Source organism: Malaclemys terrapin, chromosome 3 (genome assembly GCF_027887155.1).
Source record: "Malaclemys terrapin pileata isolate rMalTer1 chromosome 3, rMalTer1.hap1, whole genome shotgun sequence".
Lineage (NCBI taxonomy): Eukaryota > Metazoa > Chordata > Testudines > Emydidae > Malaclemys > Malaclemys terrapin.
This window is the reverse complement of record NC_071507.1, coordinates 20,788,241-20,810,361: the sequence shown is the minus strand read 5'-3', so window position 1 is coordinate 20,810,361 and position 22,121 is coordinate 20,788,241. Positions and strand designations below refer to the sequence as shown.

At 41.8% G+C, this 22,121-nt stretch overlaps 1 protein-coding gene across 5 annotated transcripts in view; it reads right to left on the bottom strand.

The window, feature by feature from the left end:
- Positions 1-22,121, bottom strand: part of USP34 (ubiquitin specific peptidase 34) — a 264,685-nt gene that overhangs the window by 142,383 nt on the left and 100,181 nt on the right. For 4 of the 5 annotated variants that reach the window (XM_054021746.1, XM_054021747.1, XM_054021750.1 and 1 more), the window contains 10 exons: positions 15,285-15,374; positions 13,758-13,853; positions 12,276-12,358; positions 11,151-11,198; positions 9,403-9,557; positions 8,403-8,516; positions 3,216-3,315; positions 2,868-3,027; positions 1,323-1,449; positions 1,078-1,225 (listed from right to left, as the gene is read on the bottom strand). In XM_054021746.1, the coding sequence (XP_053877721.1) occupies positions 1,078-1,225; positions 1,323-1,449; positions 2,868-3,027; positions 3,216-3,315; positions 8,403-8,516; positions 9,403-9,557; positions 11,151-11,198; positions 12,276-12,358; positions 13,758-13,853; positions 15,285-15,374 (1,121 nt within the window). The remainder of the gene's footprint in view (positions 1-1,077; positions 1,226-1,322; positions 1,450-2,867; positions 3,028-3,215; positions 3,316-8,402; positions 8,517-9,402; positions 9,558-11,150; positions 11,199-12,275; positions 12,359-13,757; positions 13,854-15,284; positions 15,375-22,121) is intronic. The other variant, XM_054021749.1, reaches the window with a different exon arrangement.

Sequence of the window (22,121 nt, the reverse complement as noted above, 5' to 3'; positions counted from 1 at the left end):
CATGGCTAAAATAATCAAATTTCTTTAATATCAGGAATAAGTAAGGGGAAAAAAGGATTAAAATATTCCTATTTAATGAGAAAATGGTATCATCCACTGCATCACACAAGTCCAAATCCTGTCCTCAAGTAAACATTTGTGTAACATGTACAATTATTATTATTTATTAGTTGGAGCCCCAGTGACGGACCAGGACCCCATTGTGTTAGATGCTGTACAAACACAAACCAAACAAACAGTCCTTGCCACAAAGAGCTCATGTCTAAGTACAAAACAAGAGACACCAGATGGATACAGACTGGGACTGCAAGGAAATAATTAGACAATATTGGTCTGCACAGCAGGCTATGGTCTCAGCACACCAGCAGCCTAAACAATGTCAAATTTTTGTAGGCATCCTGGAAAAGGAGAGCTTTACGGAGAGCTTTGAAGGAGGATAATAAGGAAGATCAGAATAAACGATCAATTTGGCAACAGGATGTTCAGTAATAAATTAACTATTTTAACATAGTTGCAAAAAGACTGAAAGATGCAGTAAAGATACTCATACTTGAATGGCAGCTAAATACATATTTGTGAGCCCAACATACATTCTGAGTCCTAATTATTTACATATACAGAGCCATAAATATACATGGCACAAAATGTAAGATGGGTCTCGACCCAGAGGAGTTTACTAACTAAATAAGACAGAATAAAATGAATAAAAACAATAATGGCAATGGGGAAAGGAGAAGATAATGGTGGAAGGAAGGAAAGAATGAAAAGTTACAAGTAATAAAAATCATGTGATTTGAAAAACCATGTGTAAGTAGTGCATATCCCTTGTTACTTCTGAATTTTCTCTCTCTACTTTAAAAGAAATGGTAACATTTGCAAAGCACTGTTTAATAATTAAGTGTGACAGGCTGATGCTAGTTATGAAATAAATGGAGCACATGGAATAAAACCAACAGTGATACGTGCTATTTTTCCCCAGATACCCTAATCTACTATCAAATAAACATCATCTTTAAACCTCTCTGCATGATCAGTGAGCCAAGCGCAAACTAAGGCTAAGAGTATTGTATAACTTACCAGGGAAATCTCCTTTCCGGCTGCTTTGGCCAAACTCTTGAAGCTGAGCTTGCTGGTTTATCTGCTCTTTCTGCAAATTTTCATACCAATGGGTAACCTCAGCCCTTAGATCTGCCACTTGATCACTAGGATACATTTCTATAGTCATCTGAAACATAATGCACACATTTTTTCAGAATGAACAATGAACGTTATGAAACATAATGATCTTGGAATAAAATCCAATTGGAAAACCAAAGTTCTACCTTGTCAGGAAGTCCAGCTGGCTGACATACTATTCTTAGTGGTAATGACTGTTTATCACTAAGTGCCTTTAAGTGACTGCTGATACCAGTGCCTTCAATCTGCCACTGTCTCAGATGATACGCAAACCTTAAGAAGCATATAAAAATCACATAAAAACACTACATGTTTTTGTTAACATCTGTTTAACTCAAAAGCCTGACAAACAGTAGGAAGACAAGAAGGCTGAGAAAGGTACAAACCCCACTTCTCTGGTCTTGCAGAGATTCCAACACAAAAAGAAAAGACAAGACTTTGTATTCCTGATATTGCTTAAGTTTTAAAAAACAAAAACAAAAAAAACACTTTCCACCTTTTTTTATACATCATGAATAAGGCCCTACCAAATTTACAGCTGTGAAAAATGCGTCACGGACCATGAAACCTGGTCTCTCCCTGTGAAATGTGGTCTTTTGTGTACTTTTACCTTATACTATACAGATGTCATGCGGGAGATCAGCATTTCCAAAACTGGGGGTCCTGACCCAAAAAGGGGAGGTGGGGGAGTCACAAGCTTTTTGGGGGGGAGGTCACAGTATTGCCACCCGTACTTCTGTGCTACCTTCAGAGCTGGGTGGCCGGACAGTGGCAGTTGCTAGCCAAGCACCCAGCTCTGAAGGCAGTGCCGCCGCCAGCAGCACTGCAGCCAGCAGCACCAAGGCATGGTATGGTATTGCCACCCTTACTTCTGCGCTGCTTCAGAGCTGGGTGGCCGAACAGTAGCAGTTGCTGGGCCAAGGGCCCAGCTCTGAAGGCAGCAGCGCAAAACTAAGGGTGGCAATACCATTCCATGCCATTCTTACTTCTGTGCTGCTACTGGTGGTGGCACTGCCATCAGAGCTGGGCTCTCAGCCAGCAGCCACCACTCTCCGGCAGCCCAGCTCTGAAGGCAGCGCTGCCGTCAGCAGCAAGCGCAGAAGTAAGGGTGGCAATACCATACGATGACATCCTTACTTCTGTGCTACTGGTGGTGGTGGTGCTACCTTCAGAGCGGGGCTCTCAGGCAGCAGCCACCACTCTCCGGCAGCCCAGCTGAAGGCAGTGCTGCCATCAGCAGCAGCACAGAAGTAAGGCTGGCAATACTGCAACCCTCCTACAATAACCTTACAACTCTCCCACAACCCTCTTTTGGGTCAGGACCCCTAGTTACAACACTATGAAATTTCAAATTTAAATATCTGAAATCCTGAAATTTAAGATTTTTAAAACCTTATGATATGAAATTAACCAAAATGGACAGTGAATTTGATAGGGCCCTAATCATAAAACAGCAAATGAGGGCAACCATCTTTTTTTTCCTTGCCAAAAACCTTTAACAGACTACGCCTCACACAAAATATTTGCAAAGTATGTATTATTATCCCCATTTTACACAGAGGAAACCAAATGAAAAATTTACATCTCTGTTTTTCATTATTTCACTCAACTCAAATTTCTATTTGGTACAAATGATAGGAAAATAAATGACAATAAATTCCAACTCAAAATATATTGAAGAAATTGTTTACCTTCTCCTAAAAGCTTCAAGGTGTGTCTTTAGCATTAAAAGTCCTCTTTCAATTATGGTGAGACTTGAGTGGGAGTCTTGCTCAAGATTACTGGAAGCGATCATAAGGCTCTCCATACACTTGCTAATAAATTCTTGTTCTTTTTCCAGACCTGTTTTACCTGCAGACAGATATTTAAATAACTATGTGACAAATGTACTGAAAACTGCAAGTTTTAGTACTCAAGATTAAAACAAGATAAACTAATATTCTTTAAAAGATTTTATTTTTAACAAAAAATGACAAAGATTATTTTGTACAATATCCTTGGATTTTAGTACACCAGTGTAAATAAAACTGAGAACTCACCATTAATATAATAAGAATTGATATACTGGATAGCTGCTCGACTGACATCACCAGACTGTGCTCTTAAAGCAATGCCCCAGAATTGGTCCATACCACACAACTGTTAAGACAAATGAAAAATTTATCATGTGATTATTTTCCTAATGGGAACCATCTCTCCCCCAGTCTGACACATTTACACTGCGTCTTTTCCTGTTAGTACTGGAAATACTCCCACAGAATGGTGGGACTTGGCCAAGCCCTGACTGCGTGGGACATGAGCATCTGAAGCACTATAGGCAAATTCTAGATAGTAAAGATAGGTCTGACTATTGGTTTGGAAAGAAATGCTGCCCTAAGGAACCTCGACAACATTGTGCTATCGATCCAAAAACTTAAGCTCATTCAAGTGATAGTACTATTCAGCAGTCAGGCTATTAGAAATGATGGTAGAAGATCTTAAAGCCAAGCCTAAGTCATCCTGAAAGAAATCCATGGAAGCTGGAACGCCTGATTCCTTGGAGTTAATATTTGTATCTTGGCACCCATCAGAGAACTTTGTGTAAACTCCTGAGTAAGCAAAAATGATGCAAGGCCTGCAAAAAGCTCAAAGAAGAATATCCCATGTTGTTTATAGGACTGGCTGCTCAATAGTCAAACTGTTAGGCCCAGTTACTCTGAAGTGGGATGAAGAAGCAAACACTGGAATGGGAGATCCTGGCTTGCTGGAGAGATGGAGTAACGATCTCTATGAAAGCTACATTAGGTTTGAGTATGACAGCATACTTGGCCACTTTTAACTGACCCCCTTTTTAATCTTCTGGATTTTTCTACTAGCGGAAAGCGGGAGGGAAACAAGGGACACAGAAGACAAATCATCTATTTGTGAGCCATTATAAGACAGTTACCTTTTTCCTAACTGGTGTTCTTCAAGATGTGTTGCTCGTGTCCATTCAACTTAGGTGTGTGTGCTCCCCACATGCACCGGTGCCAGAAGTTTTTTCCCTCAGCAGTAGTTGTAGGGGACCAGCTCAAGTGCCCCCTGGAGTGGCACACATATGCTGCGGCATACAAGGTGCTGCCAACTCCCCCGACCCTCAGTTCCTTCTTGTCGGTTTGTAGAATGGATATGAGCAACACTTCTCAAAGAACACCAGTTACAGAAAAAGATAACTGTCTTTTCTTCTTTGAGTGCTTGCTCAGGTCCATTCAATTTAGATGACACCCAAGCAGTACCCCTCAGAGGTAGGTAGGAGTTCACGGATGTGTAGACTGCAACTCAGCTCTGCCGAACCCAGCATCATCTTTGGCCTGCTGAGTGATGGCATAGTGGACCGTGAACAGAAAACTATATACACTATAATACAAGAATTAACGAGTTCGTACAAACAGGCCTTTGTGTTTTCACTGGATGTGAACAGATCTACCTGGAGGGCTCCCTAGATATCAGCTGCAACAATTCTTGCTTAAGGACCACTTTCAGTTATGTATCTGCCAGCAGTTTTTTAGTCTGCATTTTTGTACATTGTATCTTATGTTGATCAGACAGATAGAGGCTATGTGATCTTGTGCCCACTTGCTGATTTATGTATGCCACAGTCATTGTGTCATGTGCTTGTTCTCCTTTCTCAAGCGATCCTGGAAACCCTGAAAAATTATCATGACCAATTCTCCCCTCTGGGAATTGATGTTCTGGAGCCTTTCTGACAACATTTCTTGTATATCATGGCAGCCCAAGTAAGCTCACCATCCTGCAAGGTTGCCACGTCTGAGGTCAGAACTTTGGCGTACAGATTGTGAATAGAGCATGCTACCATCCCATGGTTCTTCTGTTTTCCCGAACTGAGGGATATAATTACTCTAGATGGCATCTTTAATTTGCTCTGCATCTCTCTTTGGGAATGGTTCCAGGACTTTTAAGAGCAATCCCTGAAACTCTCTCATGAATTGTCTTGCCCATGGAGTAAACTTTATGCAAGAGACCAGAAGATCTAGGTGTTACAGGCAAAACAAATGAATGATATTCTAATGCAGGACACCTGATCGGGATCTTCCTGAAACTTTGCTCTGCCAGAAAAACAGACTCTTCTTGTGTCTATTTTGAAGCCAAGGTGGACGGCCCTCTAAGAAGAGAACAAGGAGTTCTTCTTTCCATGTATTATAAACGCAAAAGGCACAGAGGAGTTGCAGAGTTTTCTGTCATGACCCCTTCTGAATCAACATTAGGGAGTATGAAGAGGGAGTAATTAGAATTTAATAACTTGCTAACAGAGCCTTTCCCCATTATTATAAGTCTCCTATTCCTTCACAATGACTTGTTCAAAGGAGGAGTGAAGGTAGATGGAAAATTTTGTCTTGGGTTTGGATGGGAGCTATTTACCCTTGGACTTGGTTCTTTTTTTTCCTGATGAAATCTCGATGGTGGTCACCACCTTTCTCCCCATTGTCTTAAATGCATATGGATTAGAATTTCTTCTAATCTCTGGCATGGTGTTACCGTGGTCTGAAGCTGACAATTCTCTTTTTCAGGGGATCAGATAGAACCTAATGGAATAAGATGAGTATCTGAAAGGCTTCTTGGCATTTTTTGTGTTTTCTGGTCTTCGGAGACTTTTTGCTCCTTTTGCCTCTTAGAGGATTTTCCCTCGCATCTGAGGATCTGTCCTAATTGGTGCTCCCATTTGAGAGATAACTCATAGGGATGGCTTTGAATCCCTGTGTTCTCCCCATTATCCAATGTATAACTGGAGAGGAAATGCAGGAGATCACTCCCTACAGGAACCCAGATTCTTCTCCTGGTAAAAAAAGAAGAGCCACAACAAATGTCAAGGGATTCTACTAACCAGCTAAGAACATGAGAGGGGAGACCAATATTTTTCACCATTTCACCTTCAAGGTAGACTGTACGGATGGAGGAAGCTGAAAGAATTTTGTACTTAATTCTCTGATCATTGAGGAAGGACCTGGCTGCTGGATCCCAAGAAGGACTGACCCACCATTGCAAAGGTATATCTGGATGTGCCTTGGGTGGTGTGGGAGGACAAAAAGCCCCAATGTGCTGTCCTTTATGACCTTTCTGCTGACAAAACAGAAGTCTTTAAGCTGGGAGCAACTATGGCAAAGCTCCTTCCTGTGGCTCCTGAGAGGGCCTCCTCTCAAATGGAGTACCCCTTTGCCTTTCACCTGGGCTTTTTGGCCTACTATACTGAGGAGATAGAAACAAATGGAAGAAATGAGGTCAGCAGGTGGCCTTAGAGGATATAAGCCTCAAAATTATTATTATTTACTACATCAGCAGCACAAAACACAACTTTCACTACAAGAAATTCAGCTTGGATATTTTATAAGAAGAGTACCACTTTTGTTCTTAATATGTGCAACACTGTACATATAAGATAATGTAAAGTACAGTAACGGAAAGTGAAATACCACCAATGATTAAAAATGTGTTTCATAAGCAAGCTCAACTATTTCTCTTCTTTTTATTTTTTTTTTTAAACAGTTTCCAACATGTTTAGTAGCTTTTAGTATTTAGGACCAGCGTTTCATATAAACATTTTGGGCCAGATTCTGACAGGCTCATATATATGTGCACAGAAAGGTGGGGGGAGAGGAAAGAGTACACAAAAAGCCTCCTCACTCTCTTCGCATACCACACACAAGCCTTGTCATAAATTATATTTCCTGACTTCATAGTGCAGCGACTGGTCTCTCCTAGTGTTCTGGTGGGCAAACACCACCCCAAAAGGAACACAGTCCTGTTCTCTTTCTGCATTAGTCTGCAAGGCAAGACCAGCATGCAAGGGCTAGCATGCTACACCCAGTGTAAAGGTGTAGTAGCAGGCATGGAGGAATTCTACCTGCAGCTGCAATTAAATCATTATGGACTTTATCATTCTTTTCTGGCAGTTTCATGTTGGAATGGTATGGAGTTGTCACATCCCAGGGAGATCTCCAGGAGAAATTTGGTTTCCAAAAGCCTTATTTCCATTGGGATCGCCCCATCCAGAAGATAGTTTTACACCATCCCAACACAGAACTGTACCTAATAGGCATGACAGAAACTTTAATGATGTAATTGTGATGACTGACTTATTTTATCTTGTCTCTGATTTGTTATTGTTTGCATGCACTGTAAGTAATTTATAATTTAAAAATATCTTTCACTGCAGAATATCTACAAGCTATTTGTATTATCAGCATTAAAATCTCACCTTCCCCATCCTCCATCTTTTTTTTTTAATCGTGTTCGTGAAATTCAGGAGGCTAAATTTTCACCTTTCATAAATGGAAATACTTTCAGAGGAGACCTTAAAAAACAGAGGTCCTGTCTGACACACATGAACATTAAAGATCTCATGGCACTTGTTGCAAGAACAGAGGTTTGCATCCGTGAATTCAATCAAAATTCTCACATGTCCATCCACACAGCTCCTCTCCACAGGACACTGTTGATCAGTGTGTCAATTGGTTGCTAACATCCACTTCAAATATGGTTACATTTCTGAGGTGCTTTATGGTGTAAAAACACCTTAAGAATCTATCAGGACAAGATGTTCTACAATCTACAGCATATTATATGAATGTAAGACATATTATATCATGACATACTTCTAATCAAAATGAATATGCTGTTAAGTCTGTGAAGATTAGCATGTGCTATGCATTTATTATTACTAACTGTAAACATCACAAAGACCTATTCTGATTTACCTACTAAACAAATATTATTTAACACATTTCATTTATGGCCAGTGTGGGGAAACCCTGTAGACGTTAACAGGCAGTAGGGGGTGGACAGAAGCAGCCTGCATTTTCTTTGTGGACTCTCATCAATCCCCTACCCAGAGAAATCAGAAAACAACCCACATAACTGCAGTCCTTGCCAGAAAGCATAGAGAGGAGTCACAATCATAGTCCATTCCTCTCCACAACAGATGAAGGAGAATGCATGCATGCACGAAGAAGTGGGGCATCAGTCACAGTCCCCCATACACCTGAAAACTTTGAGACCTATAGTTCCTAGAGCTCTCGCTAGAGTGGACATCTGCATTGCCCCCAATACAGGGCTGTGATTTGATGCCACTTCATGCTCAATACCTCTCACTAAATAGCCTTAAGGATATTAAGATATAGCTAAAAAAATGTACAGAGAATTAACTTAATTTTAGGGAAGAAGGGAAATTGTAGCATGATGTCAATACTTACCTCTGAGTTTGAGCCACCATCATATGCACTGGTAGCCAATCGGGCCAAGTTGCATAAATGTTGAAACAGGTTTAGACCAGTCATACTAATAGTTTCAGGTTTTAGCTGTGGCATCTAAATAAAATAAATGTGCCTTAGTATGAAAAGAAAATTGACAATGATAGAGATGGCAATGATTTCAGGGCATTTTTTCTCTCAAAACACACAAGAACTTCACTGCCACCCCAAAACAGACTTAAAAATTGTAAGGTCAGTCAAGTTTTGTTTTAGCAAAAGATGTGAATCTCTTTGTACTGTTCAGAGAAAACCACCAATAATGACAATGCTCCCCAATGGACCCCCCGAATTGGTGTTGGAAACTGTTTAGAATGGGCAACATTTTCAGCACTGTAACATTAGCACTTAAACAGTTGTCAGCAACAGGATAATTTGCTAACGTACCTGACTCTTCAGGATTTAAAAACAACTGGGGTACATACGGACAATGGAATTACACACCAAGATGTAACTGTCTTACTTTATATAAAAAAGCGAGTGGGTGTGTCAAAAAGAAGGGTGGCAGGGAACAGGAGTTCCCTTAAAGTCAGTGGAGCAGTAACTGTCAATTTACAGCCACTACTAAAGTCCTAAGCCTTCTGCTGCTCCTGTGCCTCTGCTCCACAGAAGGCAAGAATAGTAGATCCATATACTGGCAAACCTCCCCTTCCCTCAGCTTGGCTCTGGTCTGTCCCGAAACCCAACTCCATCGAGATGCACAGAGAGACATTGCAGACTAGAAATCTATGGCAGGCAGGGGGGATGGGATGGACACCTGAATAGGATTGCCTTCCACCTCACAATGCAGAGGAATAGTACCATTGCACCTGGCGCCTTCCATTGCTGCAGAAATGGCAGGATTTCCCCACAGAAGTAACTTTAAATATATTAAAATCACTTTGATACAGACAAAAAAATTTAAACTCAAATTAATGAAGTTAAATTAAAAACTGTTTTCATATACCTTTTCTAAGAAAAGATGCTTGTAGGTTTCCATTCCCATAGCATGCTGATCTTTACTTCGTACTTGATTTAAGAACCAGTGTAATGCATCATCATAGCACTCAGAATCTTCTACTAAACAATGCCATAAAATGTCCACTTGTTCTAAACTCAATCCTAGAAATAAAATGTTTTTAAATGCTTCTTTATAATGTCAGATAAATTTGCATATTCTATCTGAAACAGGTCAAGTAGAAAAGGCATAAAAGTCTTTGTCAGGATGGTAAGTTTTAAAAATATATCTACTAGCAGCAGAACCCTTTATCTCCCATATGTAGCAATCAACTGACAGGCATCTCTTTCTCTGGCATTTTTGTGCAGCGTGGAACTGAGGAGTTGCCATGGCTTTTTGTCCTTGATGATGTGAATATCCATACAAACACACACTCAGGATTTCATTCCTATCAAACTGCAGGAGGTTTCTCACTTTATAATGTGTTTAGACACATTCTGGACTTCATTTTTGAGTTGGGAATGGAGATAGTGGTTAAGAATTATATCCTTATCATGATTTGATTGTTACTTCCTTCAAGGGGAGATCAATACCCCACTTAGCTCTCATCAAAGTACTTGACTTCATTGGCTTGCACTCAGAAACTGGTGTTCCTGGTTAGGCTGCAGATGTCTTCAAGGGAGAACACTGTGGACTATTTTATCAATGGCACTGTAGGACGTTATACTGATTTTTTGCCCTTGACTATTGATATTATGGCCCCTCTCTTTGTGCCATCCTGAGGTCACCTTTATTCACAGACAACCTATAACAGATGAACTGTGAGGGGAAAGAGTCTAGAGTGCCACTGGTGGAATCTGAACTTGGAGTATGACCAACTGAGGCACAGAGAAATTGTGAGGTCCTGTGCCATATTGACAGCTAAGTAACCTTTCTTTTCTTACATCATGGTATCCATGAAGTCTTGATCAGCACAACAATTCTAAAAGTGAACAGTCTATTTATCCACAAGCGCTCACTCAGAATTAATATTTTCTCAATTTTAGGAATTTTCTATCTATTGTACTGCCTGGACAAATCGAACAGACTGAGGCAGGATTATCTGGTCCTGTGACAGCACAGCCATACCAGCAGGTGGCAATAATAGTAATATCTTCTTGAATTTTGGCTAGTTTTGATCATGCAGATTCAGAAGGTACTTGGAAAGCTGCAGCCTATACACTGTTAGCTGGAACCACATGGTTACTAAAAGCATGGTTTGACCAAAATGAGTGGTTAACTAAGTATCACTTATTACTGACACTCTCACTAACTACTATCTTATCTCTAACTCTAATCTTTTGGGGAAAGGTTATTTTGAAGACTGGGGCAAAGCAACTGCAGAACCATCTAGAGTCCTCATATTTTCTTCACCCCTGTAATCTGGTATTAGGCCTGGGGAAGATACAGACCCTCTATGTTGGTAGCAATAGATTTTACATTTAAAAAAATCAAATTAGTTTAAATTGAAATGAAGTTAACTTTAGGAGAGTTTATTACTATAACTACAGAAGCCGGATTAGCTATGCTATGCAGCAGATCTTATCATCCATCAGAGGCTGCCTCATCCAAATACGATAAACGGAGTACTGGACACCCAAGTGGGATAACATCTGGAGTATTTTTAATGCTTAATCTTGACTGTTCATACTAGAAAATAAATTACTATAGGAATTTCTAGGCTTATTCACTATTTGGAAGCAGTAGCATGTTCTTACTGTTCATTTTCATTTGTTGTTGTGTATGGAGTTGCATTTTCTTTGGTGCTGTTAGAAAGAGAATGCCAATAATTAGTACATCCCCCTTCCTCTCTTTCTTGCTATTGAAACACCTTGTTCATATGTCTGACCAGGTGTTTCTAATGTGCTCATCAGCAAGTTCCAACAAAATTATGCAGTGCAATTAATTAGACAGAATGATTATTCTCCAGCCTTTTCTTATGTTATGACATGGAAGTGGAAGTTTATTTAATTCTTGTGATTGTATTAATTTTCTTCAGGGAAGTAGTGCCAATAGTTCAATCTCACATTCCAGATTCTCTTTGTCTGCATCTGTTTCCAGCTGCCACGTTAAGTTCTTGGTCTTGCTATACTGTAATAGTGTGCAACTATTCTGTGAAGTGCTCCTTGATCTCAATCTTCCATTGAAAATCCAGCTTTGCTGCTAAATAAATTCCGCCCCCCCAGGCCTGCTTTTCTTCTGAATGGATACATGAGCAGCATGTTTGTCCTTCATACTTAATCCAGTCACGTATATTTTAGTTTAAGTGCCATAACTTCATTAGAATCAGAGTTCACTGACTGCTGTTCTAACTCAATAAACTAATGTCATTATAGGAATTAAATTTGTATACTGATCATTTTCATTCTAAAATATTATTTAATTGTCCCCAAATATTACCACTATTTAGCACACAAGACATTATTCCAGAAAACCACTTGTAAACTACTTTATTAACACATAAAAATAAATAACATTTTTGCACGCATATTTGCACTTTCCATCCAAAGACCTCAAACCACATGATGTAGGGAAATATTATTATCCTAATTTTAATTATCATCATCCCTATTTGTTAGAAAATTGAGTCTCAGTGAAGTTAAATGACATGACCAAGCAAAGTTGGGAATAGAATCCAAAAGTTCTGATCCCTAGTTCTGTGCTTTAGCTACAAGACTATCCTCCTCTCAAAGTACAGCATTGTAGATTAACCTTTGATGATGTTGTTTAAAAAAAATGGTCATATTAATTAAAAAAATAATCAGATTGTTAAAAAGTAGATATGTTTAATGGTAAAATTCAAGGGATGGATATTAATTATCAGGCAATATAAAAAAACTTACTGAAATGATCTGGTGATCCAAGAGTTGAAAAAACACATGTCAAAAACTGAAGACGCACTTGAACTTCTGCACTGTGGCTGTACCTATATTTGAATATTTTTAAAATAAAACATATTTTTAATTCATTTACAAATGTTTAATTACTTATATCAATCCTTCTTTATCCCTGCGCGCGCGCACACACAAACACAAACTTGAGCAAACATAAGAACATAATTTCTCATTAATTTTTTAAAACTACTTTCAAAACTTCAAACTAAGTTCAAGAAGTAATGTAAACCCCACCCATACAGATTGTAGCACAATACAAAGTAACTGGAAAAAGAGAACAGAGGGTGGGGGAGCAATAGGCGAGTTTTGTGTGTACTTTATGCACCTTTAATAAGAACTGTATCTGCTCAGCACCATGCAGAATGGGGCCTTCACTAAATTTCTAATACACGTGCAAAATGCTCAGAAATGTCTGAACTTCTAATCATTACATAAAAATGAATTACTCTTCTTGCAGCAATCTTTGCAAGTGCTGCCTACAAATTTTAACTATATTCCCCACCTATTATGAGATGCATATTTATTTAAAGTAAAAGAGAGGAGGAGAACAATATATGACCTAGTTTTCAACAATGAACTATTTCACATAAAAGGCTAAATTTTCAGTTAGTTTCAAACCAGTCTTTAAAATTGTAACTCATCACATAGATCTCTAATTATGGGATTTGTATATGCAGATGAAGGTTTTCGTGAAGCTGAAATTTAGACCCTAATTGAAAGCTAAATTTTTCAAATGTGGATGCCTAACGTTAGGCACCTATATCAATATATAGATACATAAATAAAAGTGACCTGATTTTCATAGATGCAGATCCTGTGAGTTGCAAGTGCTCAGCACTGCTATAAATTAGGCCACTTTTAACTAGGTTTAAAAATAGACTGAGGTACCTAATGTTAGGCACCCAGGTCAGAAAATGGGCACTAAAGTTTTAGGACTTGAAGCTAACTGTACTATCTTAATGAGATTTTATAGCAGAAGGAAAATTTGTAGAAACACCATAAAGGTTTTTAAATAAACTAATTTAGATGCCTTTGGTCAATTTCTGTAAAGAACTCTTTACCTTGTATCAGTAAATGTAAACATTCAAAGCAATAATGATTAACAAGGATCACTCTTAGAAAGAGTGAAAAGGATTAACATGTTTTTAAAATTAAAGGCAGCTATTTAACATGCTAATATGGGACACAAAGGATGATCTTATTAAAATCAGTCTATAAATATTTGGCTAAAGACATAATACGGTTGCAGCAAGTCTTACTACTGGTCATCTTTCTTGCACCTCCATTTCCCCAACAAGGGTAATTAATTATTATAATAAAAAGGGAATGGTCTCAGAAGGAGTTGCCATAAGGAGAAGAACAGAAAAATGAGTTTAAAATTATAAAATTATATAAAATACTCACAAAACTAGATGCATACACTATACTTACAATGCATGTTTATGTCGTCCTTCCCTTACTGCTTGAATGTAGTGTATCAAATTATCAAAGAAGAGTTTCATCATGTTAAGTTCTTTTTCTGCCCACCTGTGCAATTTAAAGAGAAAAGATATTTTGCCTAAATGAGACATATGTTGTAGGAAAATTCATGTGCAAATTAACAAAGCTAACAATCCACTTTCCATATGCCTGGAGGTGTGCCCCATCACTTATAGAATCTTGAGACATCTCCACTACGTTTCTCTGCTCTATCTTCTCACCCTTAAGGCTCCATAGTGTGGCCATCATTTTCTGGCCTAGGACTAACAGATGGAACTTCCTTCAGAGCCCATCAACATTGCTCTGTAAGGCTCTGATTCAGCAAAGTATTTAAGTGTCTAACTTTAAGAACATCAATAGTAGTTCCACTGACAAACTATATTTTAGCCAAATATTTATAGACCAATCTTAAGATCTTCAATGGGACTACTCACATGCTTAAAAGTTAGTATGTGTTTAAGTACCTTGCTGAATAAAGGTGTAAATGGCTACAGGAGTTGCTGATGAGTGACATAAAGCACTACCTTTCCAAAAAGTCCAAAAAACTTCAAAAACAGACTCCAACGAGAAACTGCTGAGCTGGAATTGATATGCAAACTAGATACAATCAACTTAGGCTTGAATAGAGACTGGAAATGGCTGAGCCATTACAAACATTGTATATCTCCCCATGTAAGTATTCTCACCCTTCTTATCAAACTGTCTGTACTGGGCTATCTTGATTATCACTTCAAAAGTTTTTTTTCTCTTACTTAATTGGCCTCTCAGAGTTGGTAAGACAACTCCCACCTTTTCATGCTCTCTGTATGTGTATATATATCTCCTCAATATATGTTCCATTCTGTGCATCCAAAGAAGTGGGCTGTAGCCCACGAAAGATTATTCTCAAATAAATTTGTTAGTCTCTAAGGTGCCACAAGTACTCCTGTTCTTTTTGCAAAAAGTCCAGGTATGCTTCCTCTGCCGCACTCAAAACTTCTGCCAGCTCAGAGACAAAAAACTGAACCTGATTTTCCCCTAAGGCAGAACAGCACTACACAGCCTTTACTTTTAAAAACATTAACATTTTTAGTGAATTCTGCATTGCTCAAAATGATTGGATTTACAATCAGAACAGGTACAGCACAGTCTCTGGCAATACAAACTTACCCACATTGTCCCCATCAATGCACTTCCAGCATTCTATAGCAAGTCCACTTAGGGGGATCTAAAGGTGCATATCCACCCAAACATTAGCCTCAGTTCTGATAAAGCTTATCTAATGAAGAAATCTGCTCATCAGGAACTTAAAGACATCAAACTCATTTCATATAGGCCACCAGATGGTAATGACTTTGAGTAATAATCAACCTGAGACCTGGACCAGATTTGAATATGTGATCTAGATGTGAAAGGTTCTTTATCCTATCAACAGCCCTTTGGCAATCATCACTTTCCTTTCTTTTGGGGGGGTAGGTGAGAGAAGGTATTTTTACTTACATTGTTATCCAATGTGTATCATAACTGCTCCCAAATTGCTGAAATGTACCAAATAACTTTGGAAGAAGACGAAGTGAAACTACTACAGATCTAAATGGAGGAAAAAAGAAATAACTGGAATATGATTTTTGTAAATTAGAATTGCTGACAGTACTTAAAGTTATTGTCAGGGGTGCATGCTCTTCACTGACAAATTCACTTTAAATTGAAAGTATTGGGCATATTTAGGTGAAGTCCACCTTTGTATGTAACCCTCTCATGAACAAGATTTGGAGTGTGAATATTATAAATATTTATATATAAATAATACTTTATGCACAAGATTGTTCTCAAGTTTAAAATAAAATAATATTCACTTTGTTCGTTCCAGAACTCTGATATTTCAAAAGATTATGCCAAATACATGTTAATAAATATATCGGAGTTTCATGCTGAGAGGTAATACATTTTCTTTTGAAATTTTAGCAAAATAGGTCCAGTTTAAAGCACATGAAATGTATGTAAACAGAATTAGATCTGCCCCAAACTGCCAATATAGTAACAATAAGATATGTATATGTAGGCTATGGGTGCACACCTGAGGCGCAGGCAAAAAACAGGGCTAATTGCTGAAATCTTCAGCAACCCAAGAAGTGCCCCAATGGCCTAATGTTGCACACCGCTGTTTGGTGTGCTGAATTATGTTTATATTTCATTTTTAAACAATTCTGAAACAACTGTTTAAAGTTTAAACAATTATAAGAGGTTTATATAATGTGTCTTATACTAAAAAAAACAGTTCCTAATAAAAATAGTAACAGAACATAACAGGGAAAAGATTGCAGCCTACGGCTTGGTCACCTATTTCACGTGAATTAGTTTTTATTTATGCTGAGCTTCAGACAATAGAATATAAATCAATAATGTGCTAGACTTAAATGCCTAGGATGTATTGCGCCACTGCAGATCCCTAGCTGGAGCAAGGAATGGCCCAAAGGATCTCCATTTACATATTGAAGCTAAAATAATTCTCCATTTAAGCATCTTATTTGATATCTCTGCAGTGGATCTGCTTAGAAAATTTAGCTCTAAAAATGAAATCACCAAGCCTTAACTGGTTTGTGAAGGGCCCTAGATAGTCAGATCTATAGCTGTGTGTTTGTCATAGCCATGTCTGTCATGACAAACACTATGCACCATAAATCATGGTATTAGTAAATCAGTTAGCCCACTATGAACAAGATTCTGCTATGAAGTTTTATCAATCTGGGTCTGGATTAGCATATTGGAAATAAGACAGTTACGTTTTCTGTAACTAGTGTTCTTCAAGATGTGTTGCTCATGTCCATTCCACAATAGGTGTGCGTGCTCGACATGTGCACCGGTGCCGGAAGTTTTTCCCCTAGCAGTACCCATAGGGGAGCGCCCCAACGACCCCTGGAGTAGCGCCACTATGGCGCAGTATAAGGGGCACTGCGCACTCCCCCCACCCTCAGTTCCTTCTTGACAGACAACTCCGACAGAGGGGAAGGAGGGCGGGATGTGGAATGGACATGAGCAACACATCTCCAAGAATACCAGTTACGGAAAAGGTAACTGTCTTTTCTTCTTTGAGTGATTGCTCATATGCATTCCACAATAGGTAATTCCAAGCTATATCTGTTGAAGGTGGGTAAAAGTTCACAGACACCCAGGACAGAGTACAGCCCTGTCAAACCCAGCGTCCTCCCTGGTTTGGGAGACGATCACATAATACGAGGTGAACATGTGAACCAAAGACCATGTGGCAGCCCTACAAATGTTCTGGATGAGAACATGGGCCAAAAATGCAGCTGATGAGGCTTGCACCCTAGTCGAGTGCGCCATCACAATCGGCAGCAGGGGGACTCCCGCCACGTCATAACAGATACGAATACACGAGGTGAACCAGTTGGAGAACAGCTGAGTGGAAATCGGCTGAACACATGAGAGGTGATGAACAACTGCGAGGACTTCCTGAACAACTTTGTATGTTCTAGGTAAAAAGCCAGAGCCCGTCTCACATCCAGCATGTGGAGGTGGCACTCCTCATTGGATGGGACTTGGGACAGAGCACCAGCAGGAAAATGTCCTGACCCATACAGTAGGCGGAGACCACCTTGGGGAGGAACGAAGGATATGGTCGGAGCTACACCTTATCCTTATGGAACACCGTGTACGGGGGTTCAGAGATCAGAACCTGGAGCTCCGAGACCCATCTAGCGGATGTGATCACCATCAGGAAGGCTACCTTCTATGAAAGGTGCGACCAGGAGCATGTAACTAGCAGTACAAATGGGGGACCTGTCAACCTGGTCAGCACCAAGTTCAGGTTCCACTGCAGGACTGGGGGCCTATCATACAGGAAGAGACGATCCAAACCCTTAAGGAATCTGCCAGTCATGGCATAGGAGAACACCGTATGCACCAGCGGGTGGAAGGCCGAAAGGGCTGCCCACTGGGAAAATCAAGACCACTTTGCCGAGTAGGCCCGACTTGTGGTGGGCCGTCTGCTTTCCAGGATGATGCGTCAAACCCCTTCCGAGCAAGTCCTCTCCTCCCTGCCTAAACATTGAGCAGCCATGCCGTGAGGTGGAATGCCGCTAGGTTGGGGTGGAGGAGGCAGCCCTGGTCCTGGGATAGCAGGTCCTGGAATAGCAGGTCCAGGCGGGATGGCAACGGCCACAGTGGGGCGACTGCCAGGCTTGTGAGAGTCCCGTGCCAATGTTGCCTGGGCCATGCCAGGGCAATCAGGAGGACCCGGGCCCTGTCTGTTTTTATCTTTTCCAAGACCTTGCCCAATCAGCAGGATTGGGGGAAAGGCATAAAGAAGCTGGCCCGACCAGGACAGGAGGAAGGCATTGGAGATGGCACCCACTCCCAACCCCCGCTCTCCCTCCCGGAGCAGAAGTGGGGACACCGGTGGTTCTGCTGTGTAGTAAACAGGCCCACCTGGGGAGTGCCCCACATTTGGAAAATCCTGTGCACCATCTCGGGGTATAGTGACCACTCGTGCTGAAAGGAGAAGTCTTGGCTCAGGCAATCCGCCCAAGAGTTCCGGGCGCCCGATAATTGGTGGGCTTGCAGGCAAATATCATGGGCTATACCGAAGTCCCACAGCCTGAGGGCTTCCTGGCAGAGGAGTGGGCCCCGCCCTGCCTGTTGATGTAGAACATCGAGGCCGTGTTGTCTGTGAGAACCCTGATCACTCTGCCCTCCAGGTGTGAGCAGAAGGCCACACATGCCAAACGGACCGCCATGAGCTCCTTGACGTTTACATGCAGGGCAAGGTCCTGCGCGGACCACAGACCTTGGGTCTGAACGTTCCCCACATGGGCTCCCCACCCCAGGTCCAACGCACCGAACACCAGCTCCATGGACGGGGGCCAACCACTGAATGGGACCCCATGGAGCATGTTCCCTGGGGAGGACCACCATCGCAGAGAGGCAATCACCAGTTTGGGCACAGTGAGGACTTTATAGATTCATAGATTCAAGGACTGGAAGGGACCTCGAGAGGTCATCGAGTCCAGTCCCCTGCCCGCATGGCAGGACCAAATACTGTCTAGACCATCCCTGATAGACATTTATCTAACCTACTCTTAAATATCTCCAGAGATGGAGATTCCACAACCTCCCTAGGCAATTTATTCCAGTGTTTAACCACCCTGACAGTTAGGAACTTTTTCCTAATGTCCAACCTAGACCTCCCTTGCTGCAGTTTAAACCCATTGCTTCTGGTTCTATCCTTAGAGGCTAAGGTGAACAAGTTTTCTCCCTCCTCCTTATGACACCCTTTTAGATACCTGAAAACTGCTATCATGTCCCCTCTCAGTCTTCTCTTTTCCAAACTAAACAAACCCAATTCTTTCAGCCTTCCTTCATAGGTCTGTAGTTTCCTGGGGTGTTTTTATTTCCCTTTTTATAGATGGGCACTATATTTGCCCTTTTCCAGTCTTCTGGAATCTCTCCCGTCTCCCATGACTTTCCAAAGATAATAGCTAGAGGCTCAGATACCTCCTCTATTAGCTCCTTGAGTATTCTAGGATGCATTTCATCAGGCCCGGGTGACTTGCAGGCATCTAACTTTTCTAAGTGATTTTAACTTGTTCTTTTTTTATTTTATCCGCTAAACCTACCCCCTTCCCATTAGCATTCTTTGTCCATCCTGTCTCTGGACTGGGAGAACACCGAGGCCAACCAGAGCTGGAGGGGCCGCATCCTGAGTCTGGTGTGGCGAACCCCATATGTGCATGCCAACATATGACCCAGGAGCTGGAGGCACGCTCTGGCTGTGGTCACAGGGAACCTTGTGACTGTGCTAATGAGCTCCCTTAGGGTCTCGAATCTGTCCTGTCCAGGGAGGCCCTGGCCAACATCACATCCAGAACTGCCCCAATAAACTATATGCACTGCACCCAGACTAACGTGGACTTGGGTGTCGTTTACCAACAGGCCCAGACTGGTGCACATGGACAGGAGGAGTGCCACGTTATCTCGTACCGGTGACCTGGAGCTGCCCTTGACTAACCAGTCATCGAGATAGGGGAAGATCTGGACCCCCCGACGTCTGAGGTAAGCTGCTACCACAGACATACACATGGGAGCAGTGGATAGGCCAAGCAGAAGGACCGTAAATTGGTAGTGTTCCCGCCCAACCGTGAAATGGAGGAAACGTCTGTGTCCCTCGAATATATGAATGTGGAAGTACGTGTCCTGCAAATCGAGGGTGGCGTACCAGTTCCTGGGATCCAGGGAGGGGATGATGGAGGCCAGGGAGACCATGTGAAACTTGAGCTTTACCATGTACTGGTTCAGGCCTCGCAGGTCCAGGATGGGCCTGAGCCCCCTTTGGCCTTTGGGATGAGGAAGTAGCGGGTGTAGAACCCCTTGCGTCTGAACTCTGCTGGTACCACCTCCACCGCGCCTAGGCCAAGGAGCTGCCTCACCTCCTGCTCAAGCAGGGTCTCATGAGAGGGGTCCCTGAGGAGGGACAGGGATGGAGGATGGGTGGGTGGGGTAGAGGTAAACTGGAGGATGTAGCCCCAGGAGACGATGTTGAGGACCCATCGGTCCGAGGTCAGCCATGATCACTCCAGGAGAAAAGCACACAATCGGTTGGAGAAGGGAAGCTTTATTGTGGGTGGATCCCTGCTGTGCCCCGGGTGTCCTGTCAAAACTGACGCTTTCCTGCCTGTTTACCCTTGGAGGGCCCAGGTTGGGGCGCAGACCAGGATTGCCTCTACGGGTGTTTTTTACAGTCCCTTGACTTTTCATAAGGGGGCTCATATTTAGAGTGGGTGGCCTGGGTGGGCACCTGCTGCGGTTTAAACTTGGTCCTGGCCGGGGCTGGAACATAGAGGCCAAGGGTCTTTAGTGTTACGCGAGAATCTTTCAGGCTGGGAAATTTCATGTTCGTCTGTTCCACAAACAGGGCCTTGCCATCCAACAGAAGGTCGTGTAAGGAGTTCTGCGCCTCGCTGGACAACCTAGACAGCAGGAGCCATGACACCCTTCTCATGGCTATTATAAAGCCATTTCAAATCATTTTTATTACAAAATAAAAAAGTTATTTTGCACAAAATAATTTGAGCCTGAACTTCATAATTTCTCCCAGGACAAGCAACCAGCCTTAGTCACCCTTATGAAAAATCCAGTTTCAGAAACTCAGATCAGGGTTTTGACCCAATTGTAATGAGATATGCTCCAAAAAGTGCTTAATGTTTCTTCTGAGTTACAGGGATGAAGGTTCTCTCATAAAACTATGAAGAGGACTGAAGTCTAAAAAGAGTTGTTGGCTCTGCGAACGTCTAAATCTCTTCTATGTTAGCCATAGTTAAATGCACCAAAGGTTTATTAAGCTAACTCTGCAGTCAGAAAACTTGTCTTGCCACAGGAAAAACAGGCTGTGTGCTTCTCATCTTCTTCTGGTTTGCTTAAGTGGGTCTAGGTCTTCTCAGTGTGCATGTATAACTCTCATGAAAGTTAACCAAATTTACAAATTTTCTTAAGCATATAAGAATGTAACTAAATTAGTACACATATATAAATTTAAGGAAGATGTACAAGAAAGAGAAAGTTACTTACTTTAACTGGAGGTTCTTCAAGATACGTGGTCCCTATCTGGATTCCAAACACAGGTGTGCATGCGCGCCATGCACCAGAGCCAGAATTGTCATGTGTCATGCTTCGGGCACAGTGGTGTGGCCGAGGCTTTAAGAGGCTGTGCGGGTCGACCCTGCTCCAGTTCTCTCTTACCCAGCAACAGAGGAGCCCGGAGAGAGGGGAAGGAGGGCGGGATTGGAATCCAGATAGGGACCACACTTCTTGAAGAACCTCCAGTTACAGCAAAGTAGCCTTTACTTCAAGTGCTGGTCAAGATTCCAAACGCAGGAGAGTAGTGAGCAGTGGTCAGGAAAGAGGGGGGTGCGAGGGCTATCGAGAAGACCAAGTCTGTACGACAGTGTGACCGACTGCAGCATCCATCATTGTGGAGGGAGCAATGGCATAATGAGTAGAAAAAGTGTGGACTGAGCACCAAGTGGCAGCTTGACATATGTCTTGCCATAGAACAACCGCGAGGAAGGCTGACATGGCAGCGTCTGCCCATGTGGAGTGGGACATGATTCCTAGCTGGAGCAGAGTGCCTGATAGCTTATTACTGGTCTCGATGCAGTGGCAGATCCACTTGGAGAGACGTTGCAAGGAGAGGGCGGAGCCTTGGCGACGCTCTGCGATGGCAACAGAGATCAGAGGGGGATGGGCGGAAGGCATGGGTGCGATGGAGATAAAAGGTTAGCACCCGACGGACATCGAGGGAGTGGAAGGTGTGGTCCATGG